This window comes from Xenopus tropicalis, chromosome 10 (genome assembly GCF_000004195.4).
Source record: "Xenopus tropicalis strain Nigerian chromosome 10, UCB_Xtro_10.0, whole genome shotgun sequence".
Classification (NCBI taxonomy): domain Eukaryota; kingdom Metazoa; phylum Chordata; class Amphibia; order Anura; family Pipidae; genus Xenopus; species Xenopus tropicalis.
In genome coordinates, this window is record NC_030686.2 from 17,995,904 (window position 1) to 18,017,485 (window position 21,582).

The 21,582-nt window shown below is 43.8% G+C and overlaps 2 protein-coding genes across 2 annotated transcripts; both read left to right on the top strand.

Moving 5' to 3' along the window:
- The first annotated feature begins 47 nt into the window (after positions 1 to 47).
- ccdc43 (coiled-coil domain containing 43) lies at positions 48 to 6,879 on the top strand. Its single transcript, NM_001016065.2, is given in 5 exon segments — positions 48 to 244; positions 3,087 to 3,174; positions 4,323 to 4,458; positions 5,059 to 5,111; positions 6,183 to 6,879. Coding segments are annotated over 5 exon segments (645 nt in total). The 5' UTR covers positions 48 to 64; the 3' UTR covers positions 6,371 to 6,879.
- A 7,968-nt stretch (positions 6,880 to 14,847) lies between these two features.
- Positions 14,848 to 18,930, top strand: tmem101 (transmembrane protein 101). Its single transcript, NM_203553.1, has 4 exons — positions 14,848 to 14,991; positions 17,057 to 17,237; positions 17,366 to 17,512; positions 18,126 to 18,930. The coding sequence occupies exons 1-4, from the start codon at positions 14,861 to 14,863 to the stop codon at positions 18,432 to 18,434; spliced, it is 768 nt and encodes a 255-aa protein (NP_988884.1). The 5' UTR covers positions 14,848 to 14,860; the 3' UTR covers positions 18,435 to 18,930.
- The last annotated feature ends 2,652 nt before the right edge of the window (positions 18,931 to 21,582 follow it).

Below are 21,582 nucleotides of genomic sequence, written 5' to 3' on the forward strand. Positions count from 1 at the left end.
AATCCGAAGGCAGTGGAGAGGACAGCTCCTCCCACACGGGAAGGACCCCCAGCCTGCCTGGAAAATGGCGGCGCCCAGCGGCCAGGTGGCGGCTGTGGATTTCGGTTCATGGCTGGAGCGTAGGTTAGAAGATCTTGGGATGGACCCGGCCGTGTATCCGGCCTATATCCAGGGAGTCCTGCGAGAGGAGGAAGATGGGGACGAGAGAGACGAGGCACTGCGAGGAATCCTGGCTGCCTTTCTGGTGAGAGTAGCCCGGTGTCCAGCTCAGACTGGTTTAGGGGAAGCAGGAGGGGGGAATCAAGGAGCAGTGGATTCCAGGGAGATAAAAGTGAGAGTGGAATTGAGGCCAGGCCCTGTATAATAGCAACAGGCACTGAGCGGCTCCGGCTATGGGCTCAGCTCTGCAGGGGAGTATGACTTTCTGAAAGCTGCTAGAAACTTCCACACTTCTCTGTATTTGACCTACTATTGGGCTACACTGTCCTTTTCATATTAGTGCAATGCTAGCCCCACATTCAATCTAAATCATATCATTTACTGCCTGTGGGCTCATTAGCGCTCATTGGGCCCCCTCAGCAAAATCATTATAGCCCCCCTACCTTTCTGGAAAACAGCTGATCTGTAAGACTGGGCCCCCAGCACTTGCACAGGGTAATTGCTTCATAGTTGCACCCATGCTTGCTGTCCCAGTGGAACTTACAATCACATTATTATTATTTATGTATTTATTAGAGTGCCAGAATTTTTTTACATGGACAAAAAAAAGGGTGAATTCAGGGAACATACAGGTCACATAATAACAACAGCTGTAACCAGTGCCAGATGGCAATGCATGTAAACATGACTGCTGCTAGGAGGGGGTATAGGGTGCCCAGTGGCAATACATGTTTATGAAAATGGTGGGTAGCATTTTTGCTTTACTTGGGTCCTGTGTAAAATTCCAACTTGGGCACTATCTGCAAGAAGCTTGTACGTCTACTCGCATCTCCATAAGTTTCCTTTGGGCACTCCAATTGTCTTTGCTCCATGATACATGCAGGTCCATTGGCTTCTCATAAAACTGACCCTTATGTGTGGGAATGGAATAGGGACCTCAGATTGTAAGGTCCTTTGGGGAGGGGACTGGTAGGGATGATGTATAATCTCTGCAAAATACTACAAAGGCTTACAGCCTTTTATTTTAAAATCCCCTACAATTAGTCTAAACAGCCCTCAGAACAACATACCTTTCTCTCTGCATGCAGATGTATTTTGTTTCTCTATTATTATTAACATTTATTTATAAAGCGCCAACATATTCCGCAGCGATGTACAATTAGTGGGTTACATACATTGGACATACAGAGTAACATATGAAGCAATCAATAACCGATACAAGTGGTGAAGAGAGCCCTGCCCAAAAGAGCTTACAATCTACAAGGAGAAAGGGTTGAGACACAAGGAATGGGCGTGGCAGTTGTGAGAGGTGTGGCACAGGTTATTGCTTTTAGCAGCACACTGAGGGTATGTTAAACTAGATTAGGGTAAGCTTCTCTAAATAAGTGCGGTTTTAGAGATCTCTTGAAGGCAGAGAGATTGGGAGAAAGTCTGACAGTTTGTGGGAGCAAATTCCAGAGAAGGGGGCAGCCCTTGCAAAGTCTTGAATGCGAGTGTGTGAGGAGGGAATGAGAGTGGAGTTGAGGAGCAGGTCAGTAGAGGAGTGTAACAAGCGGGTTGGATGGTACCTAGAGATAAGTTCAGAGATGTAGGGTGGGACAGAGTTATGAACTGCTTTGAATGTGAGAGTCATTAGTTTGAATTTTATTCTGGATGGTAGGGGAAGCCAGTGCAGGCAGAGTGGCACGGCAGAGGAGGAGCGGTTGGAGAGGAGTATGAGCCTGGCAGCAGTATTCATTATGTACTGGAGTGGGGACAGTCTTTGGAGGGGAAGGCCAATTAATAGGGAGTTACAGTAGTCCAGGCGAGATATTATAAGAGAGTGAATAAGAATTTTGGGTGATAAATGATCGTATTTTGGAAATATTTCTTAGGTGAAAGAGACATGATTTGATTAGTGACTGGATATGAGGAGTGAAGGACAGGGCAGAGTCAAGGATAACCCCAAGGCCCAAGGCCTGGGAAGATGGGGTGATGGTGGAATTGTTAACCTTTTATAGATACCTCGGGAACAATGTGCGCATTGTATGGGGGAAAGAGAACCAATTCAGTCTTAAGGTGCCCATACACTATAAGATCCGCTCGGATTACATTTGCAGCCATGGGGCAGTCGGTTCGGGGGCCGCATCAACGAGCCGATGCGGTCCCCGATCCGACTGGATTTTCTAACCTGGCTCATCGAGATCTGGCAAATTTCAGGCCAGATATCGGTTGGCCAGGCCGCTCGGTTCTGCCCATACACGGGCCGATTAGCTGCCGAATCGGTCCAAGGGACCGATATCGGCAGCTATAATCGGCCCGTGTATGGGGACCTTTAGAGAGGTTTAATTTAAAGGAGAAGGAAAGGCTAAGTCACTTGGGGGTGCCAAAATGTTAGGCACCCCCAAGTGACTTAGAACGCCTACCTTGTACCCCGGGCTGGTGCCCCTGTACGGAGGGAACAGCACCAGCCCGGGGCACCTGTAGACACCGCTTCCTCCTTCCTTTGCGCGCTGCCGGCGAAATCCGCCGGCCGGCGCATGCGCAGTAGAGTGAAAAGCCGACTTTAATGTTTAAGTTCGGCTTTTCACTCTACTGCGCATGCGCGCGCAAGCGAGGAGGAAGGAGGAAGCGCCGGCAGCTACCCCGGGCTGGTGCTGTTCCCTCCGTACAGGGGCACCAGCCCGGGGTACAAGGTAGGCGCTCTAAGTCACTTGGGGGTGCCTAACATTTTGGCACCCCCAAGTGACTTAGCCTTTCCTTCTCCTTTAAGGTAATGTTGGGACATCCAAGTGGAGATAGCATGCAGGCAGCTGAACTGCAGCTTTTACTGACTTCCTTGTCTAGCATGAAGCTCCATCCCCTCTTGCTTTCTATACCCACTTGAGTATTTTAACATGTTACTTTAGCTTCTATTTGGGTGGGTATTTCATTATTCTGTTGCCCAGGAAGAAGACTCCTTGGAAGAAGTGTGCCTTGAAATTGTCACAAAGTGGACTGACTTTCAGAACTCCATCCCAGTGGAAACAACAAAAGGTGCTTGCTGTTTCTTATATATTTGTGTTTGATGCAATTGTTCATACAGAGCTGATGAGCAGAGAGTTTAGGCACAGCCTAAATGGGGACAAAAAGAATATGAATAGTAATTAGGCAACAAAGCAAGTGGGGGTTCAGTTGTCCTTGGCATTATACATTCTTCTGGGCGGTAATGTTTCGGTTAGTCACTTGCTGCGTCAGTGTGAAGCAGTAGCAGGGATCAGCTTTTGCTGCTCATGGTTCCTCCTACAGAAGTAATTGGGTATAAAGCATCTGATGTCTGGGTAATAGAATGGTTGGGTTTAAAAGCCCCGATCATGTGTGTGGTTTGTGGGTATCCCACAGGAGGAGACTTGGGCTTATTTGCAGCCCACAGCCCACCCAATGTATACGTACTAAGACTTTCAGGAGTTATTCACCTAGGTTCATTCCAGTGAATTCATCACTGGGGCTGGCTCTTGTAGACAGTGTTTGGGGCAAAAATCTAGCACTCAGCACATTGCACTGTAGGATAGGAACCAATCAGCAGCTAGGCCGACCTGATAGGGAACTGAAGTCTGTCTTTGCTTTGTGTGAGTGCAAGGCTGTGATTGGCTATCCCCCCTACTGCTGTGCTTCTGGCAGGGACACGCCCACCCTTTATTTGGAACACAGAGAGAAAACTGATAGGATCTATATGGAGCTCCAATAAAGGGGCAATTTTTACAGACTGTATTTAATTTTAGACCAATGTGAAATCAGCACCATATATTATTCATAATTACCTACAAAATTAGGGCTTTTTTCCATTTATCTAATATGTCTCCTTTAAAATAGGCTCTGTCATTTCAATTACAGCAAGGCTCAAACAGCCCCCCCACCACCTTTGCAGGCTTAACAGATAGTCTATCGCCTGTGTGCTTCTCAGTTAGTTCTGACTGTCTGAACTATTCCTCTTATATTGGTTTAAATTTATTTGATATGTTGAATCTGTAAGTCATTAATGTCAGTGAAAACGGGGCCTTAGTAACAGAATACTGCATAGCCATCAGCAGAAATAAAAGTCTGGTTCTTTATTCACATTTAGGCTACACGTAGGGTAAAATCCACTCACAGATAAATACTACATGCAAATGGTTTACCCCATGTGATATGATTCTTTTGTACAGATGAGGTGCAGGCTCTCACCAGTATGATAGAAAAGCAGGCGCAAATTGTGGTGAAGACCAGAGAGGTGTCGGAAGAGGAGCAGCAGAGGAAGGCTGCTCTCCTAGCACAGTATGCCAATGTTACAGATGAAGAGGAATATCCTTTTTTATTTACAGCCATGCCTGTAGCTTTTACAGCTAAGCATCAATAAAACTGGGTTTTGGCATTAAAAAGTTCCCTAACTTACACGTCATTTAGAAACAAGTTAGGGCGCTCTGGCAGACACAGGTTGCAACAGAGCTCTGTAGTTGACTGCCTTTCCTGTGGCAGGCAGTAAGGACAGGGCTGCCTTGGATATTGCTTATATCTCTCTTTAGAGGAAAGCTTGTAGACTAATCCTTCAGCAAGAGCACACTTTATTTATAGTCACATAGGATGAGATTCTTTCATATTTGCCATAAGCACTTCAGAGGTAGCAAGCAACGTGGCAGCTTTCACTCAAGTAAATGCATTCTGCTATGTGCTATATCTTTAATACTGTATTTCAATGTTTCTGATGGAAAAAGACAAGAAATATATGGTTTTTTAGAAAAATATATTGAGCACAGTGATAGAGTATCAGTAGTGGAGGATTAAAAAAAAAAAGCCCATGCCCCTCAGGTTCAGCTCATTGCTTTATTCCAGGCATTGCAATAATAAATCTGCCAATCTGTTCACTCTGTTTCTGAGCTCACAGGTTTCCTTAACTAGTGATACTGAAGATGAGGAAAATGAAATTAATGGAGCATCCGCCATCAACCCTGAGAAATGTATCCTTTTATGTACCTAGTGTTAGTTATCGCCACACCAGTGTACTTTCAAGTTGCTGTTTTATGTCTGCCACTGTGTATCTGAGTAGACTGACTCCATGCTTGTTGTACCACTTTGCTAAGGGTTGTATGTAGGGATGCACCGAATCCACTATTTTGGGATTCAGCTGAATCCTTTGTTAAAGATTCGCTAATTATGTTTGTGACAAAAAGTCATGTGATTTTAAGGATTTGGATCAGCCAGGCACATGGATTCGGCTGAAACCCTGCTAAAAAATGGCAGAATCTTGGCTGGATTCGGTGCAGCCCTATTTGTATGAGGGCAGTAGCACTTGGGTGTAGCCAAAGGCAGTTACATACATAGTTACATAGGGTTGTAACCTGTTACATAGGGTTGAAAAAAGATTTAAAAATCGTGTTGGTACGAGGTGCGTTGATGCGGTCCTCTTCCCAAAGGCCAGCATCAGTGTGATCCAATCGTCAACAAGGGGATATTTCCATGTATGGCTAGCTATAGACACGTACAGATTGCAGACCTAACATGGAAAAGCATTTCTTTAGATGTGCCTAAATGGAGTTGTCTTTTTTTTTTTTTTTTTAAATTCCCCTAAATAACGGGGCAACTCTCTACGTAGGCTGCCAGAATCTTGTTCTTTTTGGTCCACTACCCTCTGCCCTCACACTGGTCCCTTTGCTCCTTACCTGCCTGCATGGTTTCCATTTTCCTTCCTTACTCTGTTAATTTTCTGCAAATTTCCCTCTAAGGCCCTCTTGTGATTCCCTCCCCTGTGCACTTATTCTGCATGTTTATGTATTTATTTTTTTGCCCTGCTTGTGCTTAGTGCAACTTGCTCTGTCTGCTGATTGTTGGCTCACTTAGCATATTTATTAACATTGGATACAAGCATCAGTTTGGAAAACAAAAGCAAAGATCTCATTGGTTGCTATGGACAACATCACCAGTGATATTTGTCTCCAGTGTTAATAAATGCACACACAAGTGTGACTCTCTCCTTTTGTAAGTGTATGCTCTCCAGATGCCCAGTTACTGGACCTTTAACCAACATACAGCACTGTTTAAGAACACAAACCTTGAAGACGTTCTCAGTGCTCGAAAGCTGGAGCGCGACACCATGCGTGAAGCCGGTCAGAAGAAAAAAGAGCAGGACAAGCAACAGAGAGAGAATCAGAAAATGTCCAAGCAAGAGCGCAAAGACAAAGAGAAGAAGCGCACACAGAAGGGAGAGCGCAAGCGATAAATTTGCAGCTACCATAGACTAAAGCAAGGGCGGAGTAACTGGCTACAAGGCTGCTCTATGTGTGCAGCTACATCAGGTTTATGGGATGCACCATATTTTATGATTATTGGGAAGGGAAGTCAGAGCTGCTCTGCTGCCCCCTCTCTTCTGGGAGTACAAAGCCTCTTTGGGGTTGCTGCAGGATTTACAAAACTTCAATATCACCCAGCATGCACCAGCAAACAGTCTTCACGTCCTGGGGCCCCTACTTATACTTGCACACACAATACACGAGAGGGCATGGGATGAGTTCAGTGGGAAGAACCGAATTCTTTTGCTGCTTTATACACTCTGCTGCCAGAAGTGCCTGAAAGCCCTGCTATTGAGGGCTGTGTCTGGCCGCAGAGGGGTTCATGTACGCCCTCTATCTGTGGTGCTCCACTCCTTTTCCTTCCCCTCAGCACTGAATGGAAAATTATTTATACATTTGTAAATTGGTGTCTCAAATAAACACTGCCCGGCAAACTGAACCGTCTGAGGGTAAACAATTTTTTTTCTTTGGCATAACTTATTCCTCTGATTAAAACAGGAAAACGGGGTCCTGGTTCTACTCTTAGATGTGTGCCATAGGTGTATATATTAGTACACTAAGGGCCAGAAAGCAAAGAAACCAAAGAGCCTTTCCTAGATGCCCAAGTATCATAAATAGGAAAGGTATGCAAATTGTTGTATTACAATTCAGTGTGAACTTGTTGCTAATGGCTAATATTGAATTTCCCATTCTAGTGCCCATAGTTGCAAGGATTGGTATTTGCTTGTGTCCAAAATATTGTACTAGGTTGTAGGCACATCCTAATGTGCTATAGAAGCAATTAATATGCGATTAGGGATTATTACTGCATTGTGTCTATCCCTGCATGGAAAGTTATGCAGTCCTGTACCAGGTTATATTTAAAATTGAATACAACATTTTTGTATGTGAGCCTGGACCAACGGGCTAAGCCCTTTTGCACCCAGAGTTTGCAGCAGTGCCACTGCTCTTTGGTGAATATATAGGATGGAGAAAATAATGCTATACAATGAGAGATGGCAAGTGTTTCTATTTTTATAGCAGCAACATCAGTGATGTAGACCCTATGGTTCTCTGTTTAAAGGGTAAGTAAACCTTTAGCGAATATAAAACTGATGGACAATATTCTAAGCACTTTTGCATTTTATGTTTTAAAAAAAAAAATTCCAAAATAATGAAGGAAAAATGTGCAGTTAATAAGAATTTTTAGAACAGCCCTGCCTGCTGGTTGGTTTCTGACTGTGATTTAGTCACAGAAGAAAGAAGGCTGGTCTGATGTTCTGGTTAGGAAAGATGTGAGAAAAGTTATGAGGTTTCTAATGTCCCCCTCGTCCCTAAACAGAAGAGCATCAGACCAGCCCTCTTTCTTTTTTCCTTAACAGGATTACGGTGGGAACTGACCAGCAGGTGGCACAGTTCTAACAAGTTATTCATATTAACAGTACATATGTCCCTTAATATATTGTAATCTTAAAAAAAGGTTACATTACATTTGTGCACTCTGATCAATTTTACATGCCCTTGTTTTTAAAAGAGTACTTATCTGTTAACGTTGATCTTGATAGAAGCCCTCAAAATCCATTCATTAGGGGGGGTATCTTACAACATGAAGGCACTGCAGATCTTTTTTTATTTTTTTGGGTGTATTCAACATTTATGCCCAGATCTCTCGGTATCATACAACTGTTGAAATCAAATTTTCACAGCCCCGATTAAGAGTATGAAATTTGACCCTATTGCACTCAAGAAAGGGAGATAACTTAAAACATGCTGTGACTGCTCCAAAATGATAAATCCTGTAAGCTTCTGATACATGGAGTGGTAGATATTGGCCCTATTATTAACCTATTTGATCTATTTCTCCTAAGGGCTCTGGCACGCGGGGAGATTAGTCGCCCGGAGTGAAATCGCGGAAGTTTCCTCTCAAGGCAACTTCCGTGATTTCACTTTAAATTTACATTTTCGCCGGTGGGATGGCATTTCGGGGAGATTAGTTGCCCGCGAACAGGGACATTTGTCGCGGGCGACTAATCTCCCCGTGTGCCAGAGCCCTAAGAGCACACACTGATATTGCAAGGCACAGCGGAATTCTTACTGAGGCTGACCGGGGGTAGTTTTACTGATAGGTAGCAGCTGCAGGAGTTCTTTGATCAATAAAGTCTTAAAACAAACCGGCAGTTTCAGGCGGAATAAATTATTCCCACAGGACTTTGCCTACATGGAGGCTTTGTGATCCTCTGTAGAAGATGCCTGACCATAGCGGCTCTAGTTATCAGTCACTGTCAAAAATGTTTCTATCCCTTTCAGCATCACAAGCAATGGAGAAAGTTTTTCAGCCTGCATTGCATGAATATTTGAGATTTATATAACTTTTCTGCAGAAAAGATCTGCTTCTGCCACTGTCTCTCGTACATTCTCCCAACACAGCAACCTTTAAGAGAAATTCTATGGTCTAATTAAAGTGGTGATTCACCTTTAAGATAACGTTTAATATGTTACAGAACAGAGGTCCTCAAACTTTTTAAACGGGGGGCCAGTTCACAGGCTGGACTGGGGGGCTGGACTATAGTAAGTCCTCAAACTTGATCTTTAATAATGATTTATTTTTATAGTTTTAAAGGAGAAGGAAAGGCTAATAAAGAGTTAATCCCAAGCTGCAGGCATACCTTCAGTTGTCTCAATAGTGCCCTTAAGTCTCCCCATATGTCACCTGTTCAGATGATCAGAAGCCAAACAGGAAGAAAAAAACGCTGAGCTGTGTAAAGAAAGTTCCCATAATGCTTCACTCCTGCACAGAGACCCAGACCAAGTGAACATGCTCAGTATTCCTTATTTTTCTATTCAGGCCTTCCCCTAATAATATTTCAGTCTCTCATTCAAACCAAGCTGAACAAAGAGCTAAATAACTGAAAAACCACATAGTAAAAAAAAAAAATTAAAACCAACTTTAAATTGTCTCAGAATATCTTTGTCTACATCATACTGAAAGTTAATTTAAAGGTGTACAAGCTCTTTAATGTTTGTCATGCAGATTTAGGAATACAAACTGTGGATGGAATTCTGTTACAGAAGAGATTCTGCTACAGAACATCTACATCTGAGAAGTTAATTTTCCTTTGGGTCTCTGCAAAAAACATTCTGGTGGGCCTCCATGAATCAAGGTGCGCTAATGTGTGGAAGTCAAGGTAATGAAAGCACAGTAACACTTGAATTTTTTATATAAATAATTATATTTTAAGCCCTTCCAACAGTAATCCTCTCTTGAGCCAGGTTTATGATTTGCAAAGTTTTATCCATAAATGGGGGAAAGAGAACTAGTTCAGTCTTAGAGAGGTTTAATTTAAGGTAACTGCCTTATCCTGGTTTTCATCTTATCTTTCAGATAGATCCTTCAGTGTCTCTTACAATAGGGAATCATCTTCTCCCTTGCCTCTTTCTGTCGGGGTTCCTCAAGGCTCTGTGCTGGGCCCCCTACTATTTTCTCTCTATACCTCCTCACTTGGCAAATTAATCAATTCTTTTGGCTTTCAGTACCACCTCTGTGCTGACGATACTCAGATCTATCTTTCCCCTCCTGATCTCAACCCAGAGCTTCTAACTCGCGTCTCTTCCTGCCTGGCCGCTATCTCCACTTGGATGTCCCAACGTTAGCTTAAATTAAACCTCTCTAAAACTGAACTGGTTTTCTTTCCCCCATCCAACGCCCACATTGTTCCCAAGGTATCTATACAGGTTAACAATTCTACCATCACCCCATCTTCCCAGGCCCGGTGCCTTGGGGTTATCCTTGATTCTGCCCTGTCCTTCACTCCTCATATCCAATCACTTATCAAGTCATGTCACTTTCACCTAAGAAATATTTCCAAAATACGAACATTTATCACCCAAGATGCTGCCAAAATTCTTATTCACTCTCTTATAATATCTCGCCTGGACTACTGTAACTCCCTATTAATTGGCCTTCCCCTCCAAAGACTGTCCCCTCTCCAGTCCATACTGCTGCCAGGCTCATACACCTCTCCAACCGCTCCTCCTCTGCCGTGCCGCTCTGCCAGTCTCTCTGCCATGCCACTCTGCCAATCCCTGCACTGGCTTCCCCTACCATCCAGGATAAAATTCAAACTAATGACTCTTACATACAAAGCAGTTCATAACTGCCCCACCCTACATCTCTGAACTCATCTCTGTACTGAACCAACCAACTGTACTGACCTGCTCCTCAACTCCTCTCTCATTCCCTCCTCACACACTCGCATTCAAGATCTGGAATTCGCTCCCACAAACTGTCAGACTTTCTCCCAATCTCTCTGCCTTCAAGAGATCTCTAAAAACACCCTACCCTAACCTAGTTTAACATAACCTCAGTGTGCCCCTAAAAGCAATACCCTGTGCCACACCTCTCACAACTCTGTCACGCCCATTCCCACACCTTGTGTCTCAACCCTTTCTCCTTGTAGATTGTAAGCTCTTTTGGGCAGAGCCCTCTTCACCTCTTGTATCGGTTATTGATTGCTTTATATGTTACTCTGTATGTCCAATGTATGAAACCTACTTATTGTACAGCGCTGTGGAATATGTTGGCGCTTTATAAATAAATGTTAATAATAATAAATACCATGATAAAATGTGCCTCCTGGATTCTAAAATAGGGTGAGTGGGGATCTTTCTCTCTACAGAGTTCATGTGTATATAGTCCTGTCTTCTTCAGGCCTGACCCCTGGTTTAACCAAATGTCAATCCCAGAGACATCCTGAGTGCCCCCACTGGAAGAAGAGAGGGATAGGATCAGGCTCATGAAACAAAGAACAACATGTAGTGACCAAACTCCAGCAATCCTCTGGCTTATCTGCCTATGCCAAAAATGTGGCAGATGACAATTGGGCAGGTTTGATCCTCCTGTCAGATCATGGACCATATTGGCTTGCTGGTGTGGTTCTTGCTGTGGTGGCCTGTATCCCCATAATTTTGTTCTAATAATTTGGCCCAATGAGATCAACCTGATATCGCCCACCCTGTGCCATAAACTTATGATAAAGGATGGCAAGAATATGATGGAACACTAGTGTAAGGAAGATATTCCCAAGTGCTGGACAGAAACACAGTATTATATGTAACCCTTCCAACCAGCATTTATGTTTATACAACACCTTAGTACTTGATAATTACACATTGTTAATGAGAGTCACAGCTCGAAAACTCTGCATGATTAACATTTTTGTGCTAAAGCGATGTATGAAAATAAACCAGTTAAAGGATAAGTAAACCTGCTCAGAGGTGACTTCTCAAGCACTTATGCAATTAACACAAATTTACTTTTTTTTTCGCATTTTGGAGATTATTTACTACCAAATTAATTAATTTTATAACAACAGTGCCATCTGCTGGTCAGTTCCTGTAACTGTACAGTCAGAGATCTACCTTCAGAAGGGATAACATTTATTAGAATGGGAAATGCAAAAAGGAGCTTCTGCTACATTGCATCAGCAGATGGAAACAGAGAACAGAAACGGACAAACAAGCACTGCTTTCAATTGCAATTATATTTACAAATACTTATTAATTAATGTGTATAGGAAAGTTGCTGAATGACAATATTTTTGGCTGGACATCCTTCCCCAGATTTTAATATAAATTCTAAGGTGATTTTTATGCAGTAGAGCTGAGCATGCAGTATAATGTGCGGTTGCTGGGGGCAGCTCTATTAAACATGCCTCTGTGTGTGCTAACACGCAATGCTATATTTGCCAGTGCTGAATTTGCTTACTGTGCTGTGAAGCCCAGTGGATCAGGAATGTCTGACATGCTCTTCCCATCTGTAGCTCAACTCCAAGGTGTCAAATAATTTTAGGAGTTCCTTGACTTAAAGGGGACCTGTCACCCTAAGAAATAATTCAAAATCCTATTTATTTTTGCTAGTTGGGCAAAATAAACTTTACTTCCACTAAATAAATTACTTAAATGTTGTTTCTTTTTTTTTTTTTTTTTAAATCCATAATCATAGCAAGCAGGTATCAGCCATTTTATGTCCTGATACATGTTCCCATGCACAGGCTATAGAATTATAGACGTGGGAAGGGAGGGGGGAATATAAGAAGAGAAAATACATCTAGGAAGTGCAGAAATTAAAGTGATTGCAGGTAGGGATGTAGCGAACCTCAAAAAAAAACGCCACGCCGCAAACGTGTTCGCAAACTTACGCCAAAAAGTGATAATATTCGCGAACTTTGCGAACCCCATAGACTTCAATGGGAAGGCGAACTTTAAAACCTAGAAAAGCCATTTCTGGCCAGAAAACTGATTTTAAAGTTGTTTAAAGGGTGCCACGACCTGGACAGTGGCATGCAGGAGGGGGATCAAGGGCAAAAATTTCTCTGAAAAATACTTTGTTGACACAGCGTTGCGTAAAATTGCAAAGGCAGCTGGCAGACCTAGTGGAAATACGCGGCCTTTTTTGCTATTTCGCACTATTGGCACCATGGAAACGGGATTTGCTGAAAAACGCCATGTGTGGCTTGTGCGGCGTTTTTAGGCCGAGAAAAAACGCAGCGGAAAAACGCCACCCGAACCCAAATTGCGAACATACGCGAAAAGTTTGCGAACTTCCGAACACCCGATGTTCGCGCGAATTAGTTCGCCGGCGAACAGTTCGCTACATCTCTAATTGCAGGGGCAAACACAACGATGTTGGGCAGGGTCAGGGGAGTTTTGGCGGTAAGTGCAATCCTGAGGCGGCCTAGTGGATGCTGCCCCCTGTGCTTAGTGTTTTTGCCTTGAAACAGGTTATGTGGTGGCTGCATTACTATTACTGAGAATGCAATAGCACTCTGCACTAGAAGAGCCAAAATTCTGATTTAAACATTGAAATTTCAGCTCTTGAAGTTACCAGGAGTGGCTCTTTGCTGCCCCTGGTAAGTTGCTGGGCACTGCCACCTTAGGCAAGCTTCCCAAATCATCTCATGGCAGCAGTGCCCCTGAGCAGGTTTATGATTCCAGGGTGTCTATTATACACGCCAGGGTGACTATTACAGTGCTGTCAACTCCCCCTGTAATTTCCCCCAGTCTCCTGACACTTAAATCAAATTCCCTTGAGTTTTGAGCCTTTTCAAGAAAAAATGTTCCATTTGCATACGCAGAACTTGTGGCCTTCTGTGCATGTTCGTTGATGTCATGAAATTACATCATTAGGCCCTGCCCCCCAAATTTGCGCCAATCCCCTGGACAGCTCTGCTATTATACAGATACCAATTATACAGAAAGATCTGAATTACAGGAATGCTAATTCCTTGTTCTTGACTAATTTGCTTTGAGCATTAAGTGATGGGAAAAAGACCAGTGCACATGCACAGTCACTTTGTTCGGGGACTCCCTTTAGACCACATACGCAGCGCCGAATTTCCGTTTTGAGGCCCACCCCCTGGTCCCCACAGGATCGCACATATGCGCACACCCAATGCTCCATATGGGAGCAAATTTTACATGCAGCTGGGCAGCATGCTGCCCCTTAATTTATGCCACCCTATGCCCGGACCTTGCCACAAATCGGGGGCCTGCAAATACACACTTTTCTGTCACCACAGTTGGAGGTAGACATCTGAAATTCGTGGCAATACCGCCCCCTCCCCCAGCTTAACACATACACACACATTTGTAATGCTGGATAAATTTAACATTAAACAATGCCATAATTGAGTGATGCTTTGTTTAAAAGTTATAGCTTATGATAAGGCTGAAGGTGGGCCCAATTTATTAGGGTTGCCACCTGGCTGGTATTTTATGGGCCGGGGTGGCAAAAATGATGCTTGATTTCAATGTTAACAATAGGTAAAAAAAAGTTAAAAATATAGGAAGGTATTTTTTTCCAGAAAAGGGGGCAACTCTACCCTGTAATGGTGGGTTTATTTATAAAAACAACAGCACCAATGATGCCAAGGGCATAACTATATGTGGAAACATATAGTTGGGGGCCCAGAAATCAAATTGGCCCAGCAAGACATTTATGAAAGATCATTTTCCCAAATTTTAGGGCAGCCCTAAAATGATTTTTTATGTGGTCCAATAGCCTCTAGTTATATTGTGTAGTCACTTGGCAAAGCATTATAACCTTACCAATATTTTATATCTAGATTTTAGATAATGGTCTTTAAAATATTCACTAAAACATATTGATACGTGGAGCTTTCTAAACTAGTTTTTCTAACATTCCACATAAAGGGTGGTTGGCAAACATCCGCACTAGCGGAGGGCGGAAGTACACGGGTTGGTTGGCAAACATCCGCACTAGCGGAGGGCGGAAGTACACGGGTTGGTTGCCAGGCATCTGGAGTAGCGGAGGGCGGAAGTACACGGGTTGGTTGCCAGGCATCTGGAGTAGCGGAGGGCGGAAACCGTGAAGTTGGCTGGCGGAAGTGATTTGTCTACTGACGGCCAGGTTTGGATGAACAATGGCGGTGAATGGTCGGAAGCGGCTTCTGCAGCTGGTGACACGGTTTGGGGTTCTGCTTCTTACCCGGTGCCCGTTTTGGTTCTGCTTTAGCCAGCTGATGTTGTATGCGGAGCGGGCCGAGGCCAAGAGGTACTGTTCCTTCCTCTCTCAAACACTTACTTTTAAATGCATTTACATGCACACACTAATGCTACCGTGCAATGAATGAATGAATGAATGAATGAATGGGGCTATTGTACAAGGAGGGGGCCATTCTCTCTGTTCTCTGCTCTGCTGCTTCTGACTTGGGAAACAGAGGCTCCCTGATGTACAGACCTGCTACATTGTATCAGGAGTCAGAACCTGTAGTTCTGAGAATATAAAGAGCCAGACAATAGTTGCTTGGAATGGTATTTTCTTTTATTAGGGACAATTGTGTTTTTGGTTTTACAGCCCCTTTAAATGCCTCCTGGCACTTTTTCGTCATCATATTGATCTTTCCAGCAAGTAAGCATGGCCAACAGTGCACCTCCTTGAGTCAAATGTTAAACACAGTTTTGCTGAGGGATATTTTCCCTTTAAGGTCTGTTAGACCCCTGAGGCATACCTGGTGGGGGAGCAGAGGCTGGGAGTTTCCCTCTCCAAACATGACACTAGGGTTACTGACAATCAGCTGTAACGTGACCCTTTTAGTACTAATGTGGGCTGTGCTGAACTCTTAAAGACTGGGCATATCTCTATTTTGTCCCTCTAAGGGCTCTGGCACACGGGGAGATTAGTCGCCCGCGACAAAACTCCCTGTTCGCGGGCGACTAATCTCCCCGAGTTGCCTTCCCCTGCCATCCCACCGACAAAAACGTAAGTCGACCGGTGGGATGGCAGACGCGGCGGCGCGATTTTGCGCAAATTGCCGGAATAGCCTCGCGATGCAACTTCGGCGATGTGCGCGAAATCGCGCCGCCGCGTCTGCCATCCCACCGGCGACTTACATTGTTGCCGGTGGGATGGCAGGGGAAGGCAACTCGGGGATATTAGTCGCCCGCGAACAGGGAGTTTTGTCGCGGGCGACTAATCTTCCCGTGTGCCAGAGCCCTAAAGGTGGCCACACACTTGGCGATTTGCAATCTTTGGTCGCACGAAAGATTGTACAATCAGCCACACACTGTTCAGGGCTGAAACGGCAGATAAGGAGGTAGAAACAATAGGATTTCTACCTCCTTCTGCCGATTCAGCGCTGAAGGCAGATTTTGGTCAGGCGCCTTCTATGGCGCCCGATCAAAATCTTTTAACTGGCCCGATCGGCGAGTCGACCGATATCAGCAGGTTCCTGCAATATCGGTCGACTCGCCGACTTGCCATACATGCACCAAATAACGTGGTTTCATACGATATTATCGGTGCGTGTATGGCCAGCTTTAAAGGTGGTTGTTGGAATCTAACATCCCTCTGGATTAACCCATCCCAATTGCTGAGCCTGCCTCTCCTCCCCTTGCTAGTCCGTTTGGTAGGTCACATTCATTTTACCCTCTGGGTGGGACCGTGTGGGGGGTTCCACAAATACATGTCATTTTAAAGGGAAAGTTCACCTTTACAGTAAAGGAACAGTAACACCAAAAATGAAAGTGTATTAAAGTATTTAAAATATAATGTACTGTTACCCTGCACAGGTAAAGTTGTGTATTTGCTAAAGTAACAGTACTATAGTTTATATAAATAAGTTGCTGTGTAGCCACGGGGGCAGCCATTCAACCTGGAAAAAAGGAGAAAAGGCACAGGTTACATAGCAGATAACAGATAAGCTCTGTAGAAGATAATGGGGCTTTATCTGTTATCTGCTATGTGCCTGTGCCTTTTCTCCTTTGAATGGCTGCCCCCATACTACACATCAGAGTATTTATATAAATTATAGTAGTCTTTCTGAGGCAAACACACCAGCTGTACCAGTGCAGGGCAACGGTACATAATATCATAATTATTTTTATACACTTTCATTTTTTGGTGTTACTGTTCCTTTAGCTTTTAGTATGTTTAAGATGGGCCTATTATAATCATCTTATGCAGCTGGTAGCTCTTTGGTCATAAGGGGTCACTGACCCTGGCAACAATAATAACAGTTGACTGTAAAGCTTCCAGTTTATAGTTATTCATGCACTGTGGCCTCTGAATAGCTGACTTCACAGCTCTTACTGAGGTGTTGACTGCTGTGCCTTTGCAGGAAGCCTGACATCGCTGTGCCGTATCTGTACATTGACCTCGCTGTTGCCGTTCTCTGCGCCAGTTTCATGTCCTTCGGGGTGAAAAGGCGCTGGTTTGCACTTGGTGCTGCTTTACAGCTTGCCATCAGCACCTATGTGGGTCACGTTGGAGGACACGTTTATTATGGTGACTGGCTAAAGGTAAACAAAGCATTCTGTCTTGCGTCTCAGTGTTTACTTACATCTAATTCAGTCTGCTAGCTTTATTATTTTTGTTATGCTCATGACTTGTAAGTACCTGCAGTATTTACTTACCCCCTGTTCCACAGGTCCGGATGTATTCCCGTATCATTGCTGTCATTGGTGCCTTCCTGGTCTTGGCCAGCGGTGCAGGAGAGATTTACAGGCAGAAACCACGCAGTCGCTCATTGCAATCCACGGGTCAGGTCTTCCTTGGTATTTACCTCATCTGTGTGGTAAGTAACCACTGATCTCAGTATATTTGCAATAAGGGATCTGAAAGCTACACTCCCTTAAGGGCTCTGGTACACTAATCTCCCCGATATGATATGCCATAGACGAAAATGTAAATCGCCGGTGGGATGTCATATCGGGGAGATTAGTCACCCGCAACAAGGGAGATTTGTTGCGGGCGACTAATCTCCCCGTGTACCAGAGCCCTAAAGCTGGGTGCCAAGAACCAAATGGTAAAATACATACAATAAAGGTGGTCCGCGCTCCAGTATCTGTGCAACCATGTTTGACTGGCTCCCACTGACTCCCATGATTCATTAGATGATACACTGTGCTAGTTTTCTGCAAAGACATTATAACAAAATCAGAGGGGAGATGAAAAAGAAAGATTGTGGCCAGTCAGTCTAACACAATGGCAGCTTAGCCAAGGCTGAGTCAGCAACACATTGTTAGAAGCTAGGGTAAATAGTGCTTTGGGAGAAGAAGATAAGCCTATGGACCTACATGTGAAGCTGATTGGCAGGAAAGGAGTCAAATGAATAATAGAACCATTTATGTGGATGGGCAAGTATGGTGAGCTACTCTGTGATACTAACTCATTGCCATTATCCCCAGGCATATACCCTGCAGCACAGTAAAGAAGACCGACTGGCTTATCTAGACTTCCTTCCAGGAGGCGAGCCAGCCCTGCAGATTCTCTTTGTACTCTATGGTGTTCTGGCTCTGTCCTTCCTCTCTGGATATTATGTACGTTCTACATCTCAGGTTTTGGCTGTATTGCTGCCCTTTTCACTGCTCCTCATTGATGGCAACCTTGGCTACTGGCACAGCGTCAGGAAGGTGGAGTTTTGGAATCAAATGCGGTTGATTGGTCAGAATGTGGGCATCTTTGGGGCGGTTGTCATATTGGCCACTGATGGCTAAATTACAGACAGTGCCGCCCTCTGAGTCAGGGACAGAAGTGTATATTATGTTAACTGACTTTGTAAGCAGTTAGCAGATATGCCATCATGGCAGCGGAACCACACTCACTGCAGAGCGGTCCTCCTCCATTTCGGTTTCAGCTGCTGTTTATCATCTATTGGAATGCCCCAGTCCTGGCCAGGAGGACCCCGGCATGTCATCTTGAACCACTGACAGACTTAGGAAAGGGTTGGAGCACCTGCACCCCATCACTTCATGACTTGAAACAGTTTACACTTTTAAAGAACCTTCCACAAAAAATGCCTTTTAAATATATAAACGCAGACAATGCATCTGTTTTATTGGTCCTTCTTCAAGCTGGGTTCATACGGACCACGCAGAGCATCTCGCCTTTGCATGGGGTCACTACTGCTGTAATGGTCTTCTCTAGTTATCAGTGCCAGAGCAGAATGATGTCTGTGGGAGCTTGTCCTAATAAATGTCTTTTTGTCTGCTGGTCAGTTATCCACTCTCATTCTCTGGTGTTGGAGAGACACAGTTCTTTTAATCTTACAAAATTATCATCCCCAAACTACAATTTATACCAGTATATAATGGTCAGTGTTCATTGTGCTTTACCCTATGGTTACATATATGTTTACAGTGGAAACCTGGCATATGTTGCTGGGAGTTGTACTTCTACATTTAAATGACTGCAGACATTTCTAATATAAGGGCTCTGGCACACGGGGAGATTAGTCGCCCGCGACAAATCTCCCTGTTCGCGGGCGACTTATCTCCCCAGAGTGCCATCCCACCGGCGAAAATGTAAGTCGCCGGTGGGATGGTAGTTCGGGGAGATTAGTCGCCCGTGACAAGGGAGATTTGTCGCGGGCGACTAATCTCCCCGTGTGCCAGAGCCCTAAGATGTCACCTAGGAAACCTTAGGAATTCCCTATTTATAGCTTTGAGGCCACAGACTCACAGGTTAGTTAATGGAAATTTTAAGGGGACATATTTTGTGAAAAACAATATTGTGCCAATTAATTGAAGTCATATATATACATTTATATGAAAAAGTTTGGGAACCCCCTCTTAATTCTTTGGAGTTTTGTTTTTTTATTGGCTGGGCTTTCAAAGTAGCAACTTCCTTTTAATATATAACATGCCTTATGGAAACAGTTGTATTTCATCAGTGACATAAAGTTTATTGGATTAATAATAGCAGAAAATATGCAATATGTGTCATAAGAAAATTAGACCGGTGCATAGGTTTGGGCACTCCAACAGATATATTACATCAATACTTAGTTGAGCCTCTTTTTGCAAATGTAACAGCCTCTAGACGCCTCCTATAGACTTTGATAAGTGTCTGACTTCTGGATGGCGGTATTTTTGACCATTCGTACAAAATCTCTCCAGTTCAGTTAAATTTGATGGCTACCGAGTATGGCCTGCTTCAAATCATCCCATAGATTTTAGATGATATTTAAGTTGGGGGACTGTGAGGGCCATTCCAGAATATTGTACTTCTCCCTCTGCATAAATGCCTTTTAAGATTTCAAACTGTGTTTAGGGTCATTGTCTTGTTGGAATATCCAACCCCTGCATAACTTCAACTTTGTGACTGATGCTTAAACATTATCCTAAAGAATTTGTTGATATTGGGTTGAATCATCCGACCCTCGACTTTAACAAGGGCCCCAGTTCCTAAACTGGCCACACAGCTCCACAGCATGATGGAACTTCCATCAAATTTGACAGTAGGTAGCAGGTGTTTTGGAGTGCGGTGTACTTCTTCTACCATGTAAAGCACTTTTGGTTATGACCAAGTAACCCAATTTTTGTCTCATCAATTCAAAGCACTTTGTTCCAAAATGACTAGCATGTCTGAGCAAGCTTTTGCATACAACAAGGGACTCTGTTTGTGGCATGAGTGCAGAAAGGGCTTCTTTCTCATCACCCTGCCATACAGTCTTTGGAGGTGAAGATGTGCTTTAAAAAGTAGAGTTTGGGGCTGATTTATTGAAAAATTCTCCAACTATCGGTTCCACTTCCTGCTGCCTCCTTTCTCAGGCTTTCTCTTGCAGGGGGGCCGGCAGCACTCTGCACACTGCACTGTAGGATAGGAACCAATTAGCAGCTAGGCTAACCTGATAGGGAACTAAAGCCTGTCTTTGCTTGTGTGACTGCAGGGCCGCGATTGGCTGCTTCCCTCTTACTGTGCTTCTGGCAGGACACGCCAACCCCTCATTTGAAACACTGACAGAGACCTAAGAGGATCTATAGGGAGCTCCAATAAAGGGCCATTTTTACAGATAGTAGTCATTTTTGGACCAAAGTGAAACCAGCACCATATATTACTCATAATTGCCTACAAGATTTGAGGTTTTTTTTTGCTTATCCTATATGTCTACAATATAAAGACACAAGGCTGAGGTATACAGGGAACTATGAGTATCACTCATGTATTATAAGGGATAATGTACCCCCTACTGTAAATGATAAGGATATTAGAAGTCACTGAGGGGTTCTGTGACTATATAAAGGCACAAGGCTGCAGACTGAGTTATACAGGGTACTCTGAGTATCGTTCATGTATTATAAGAGATAATGTAGTATAAATTATAAGGATACAGCAGGAGCACTTGAGCCTTGGTTATTTGGTTGACATTTCAACCCACCCTGGGCACTTTTCAAGGCCAAGGTCCGAGAAATAATTTTGTACTTTTCTTTTCCATTGAAGGAACAGTAAAACCAAAAATGTAAAATGTTTTAAAACAATTAAAATATAATGTATTGTTGCCCTGCACTGGTAAAAGTAAACTGCAGTTTATATTGCAGAATTAACTGCCTGACCCCAGCAACAAGTAGTTTATATAAATAAGCTGCTGTGTAGCCACGGGGGGCAACCATTCAAGCTGGAAAAAAAGACACAGGGTACATAGCAGATAACAGATAAGCTCCATAGAATACAATGGGAGTCTCCACAGCATCTGCTATGTAACCTGTGCCTTTTCTCCAGCTTGAATGGCTGCCCCCATGGCTACACAGCAGCTTTATTTATATAAACTACTTGTTGCTGGGGCCAGGCAATATAAACTGCAGTTTAACAACACTGTAAGCCCACAGAGAGTCTGTAAATTTCTTAAGATTACTTAGTAAGGAA

Coding starts and splice junctions, on each gene's coding strand:
- tmem101 (NM_203553.1), top strand. CDS start 14,861: ATGGCGGTGAATGGTCGGAAGCGGCTTCTGCAGCTGGTGACACGGTTT. Junction 14,992..17,056: donor GAGCGGGCCGAGGCCAAGAG/GTACTGTTCCTT, acceptor GTGCCTTTGCAG/GAAGCCTGACATCGCTGTGC. Junction 17,513..18,125: donor GTATTTACCTCATCTGTGTG/GTAAGTAACCAC, acceptor CATTATCCCCAG/GCATATACCCTGCAGCACAG.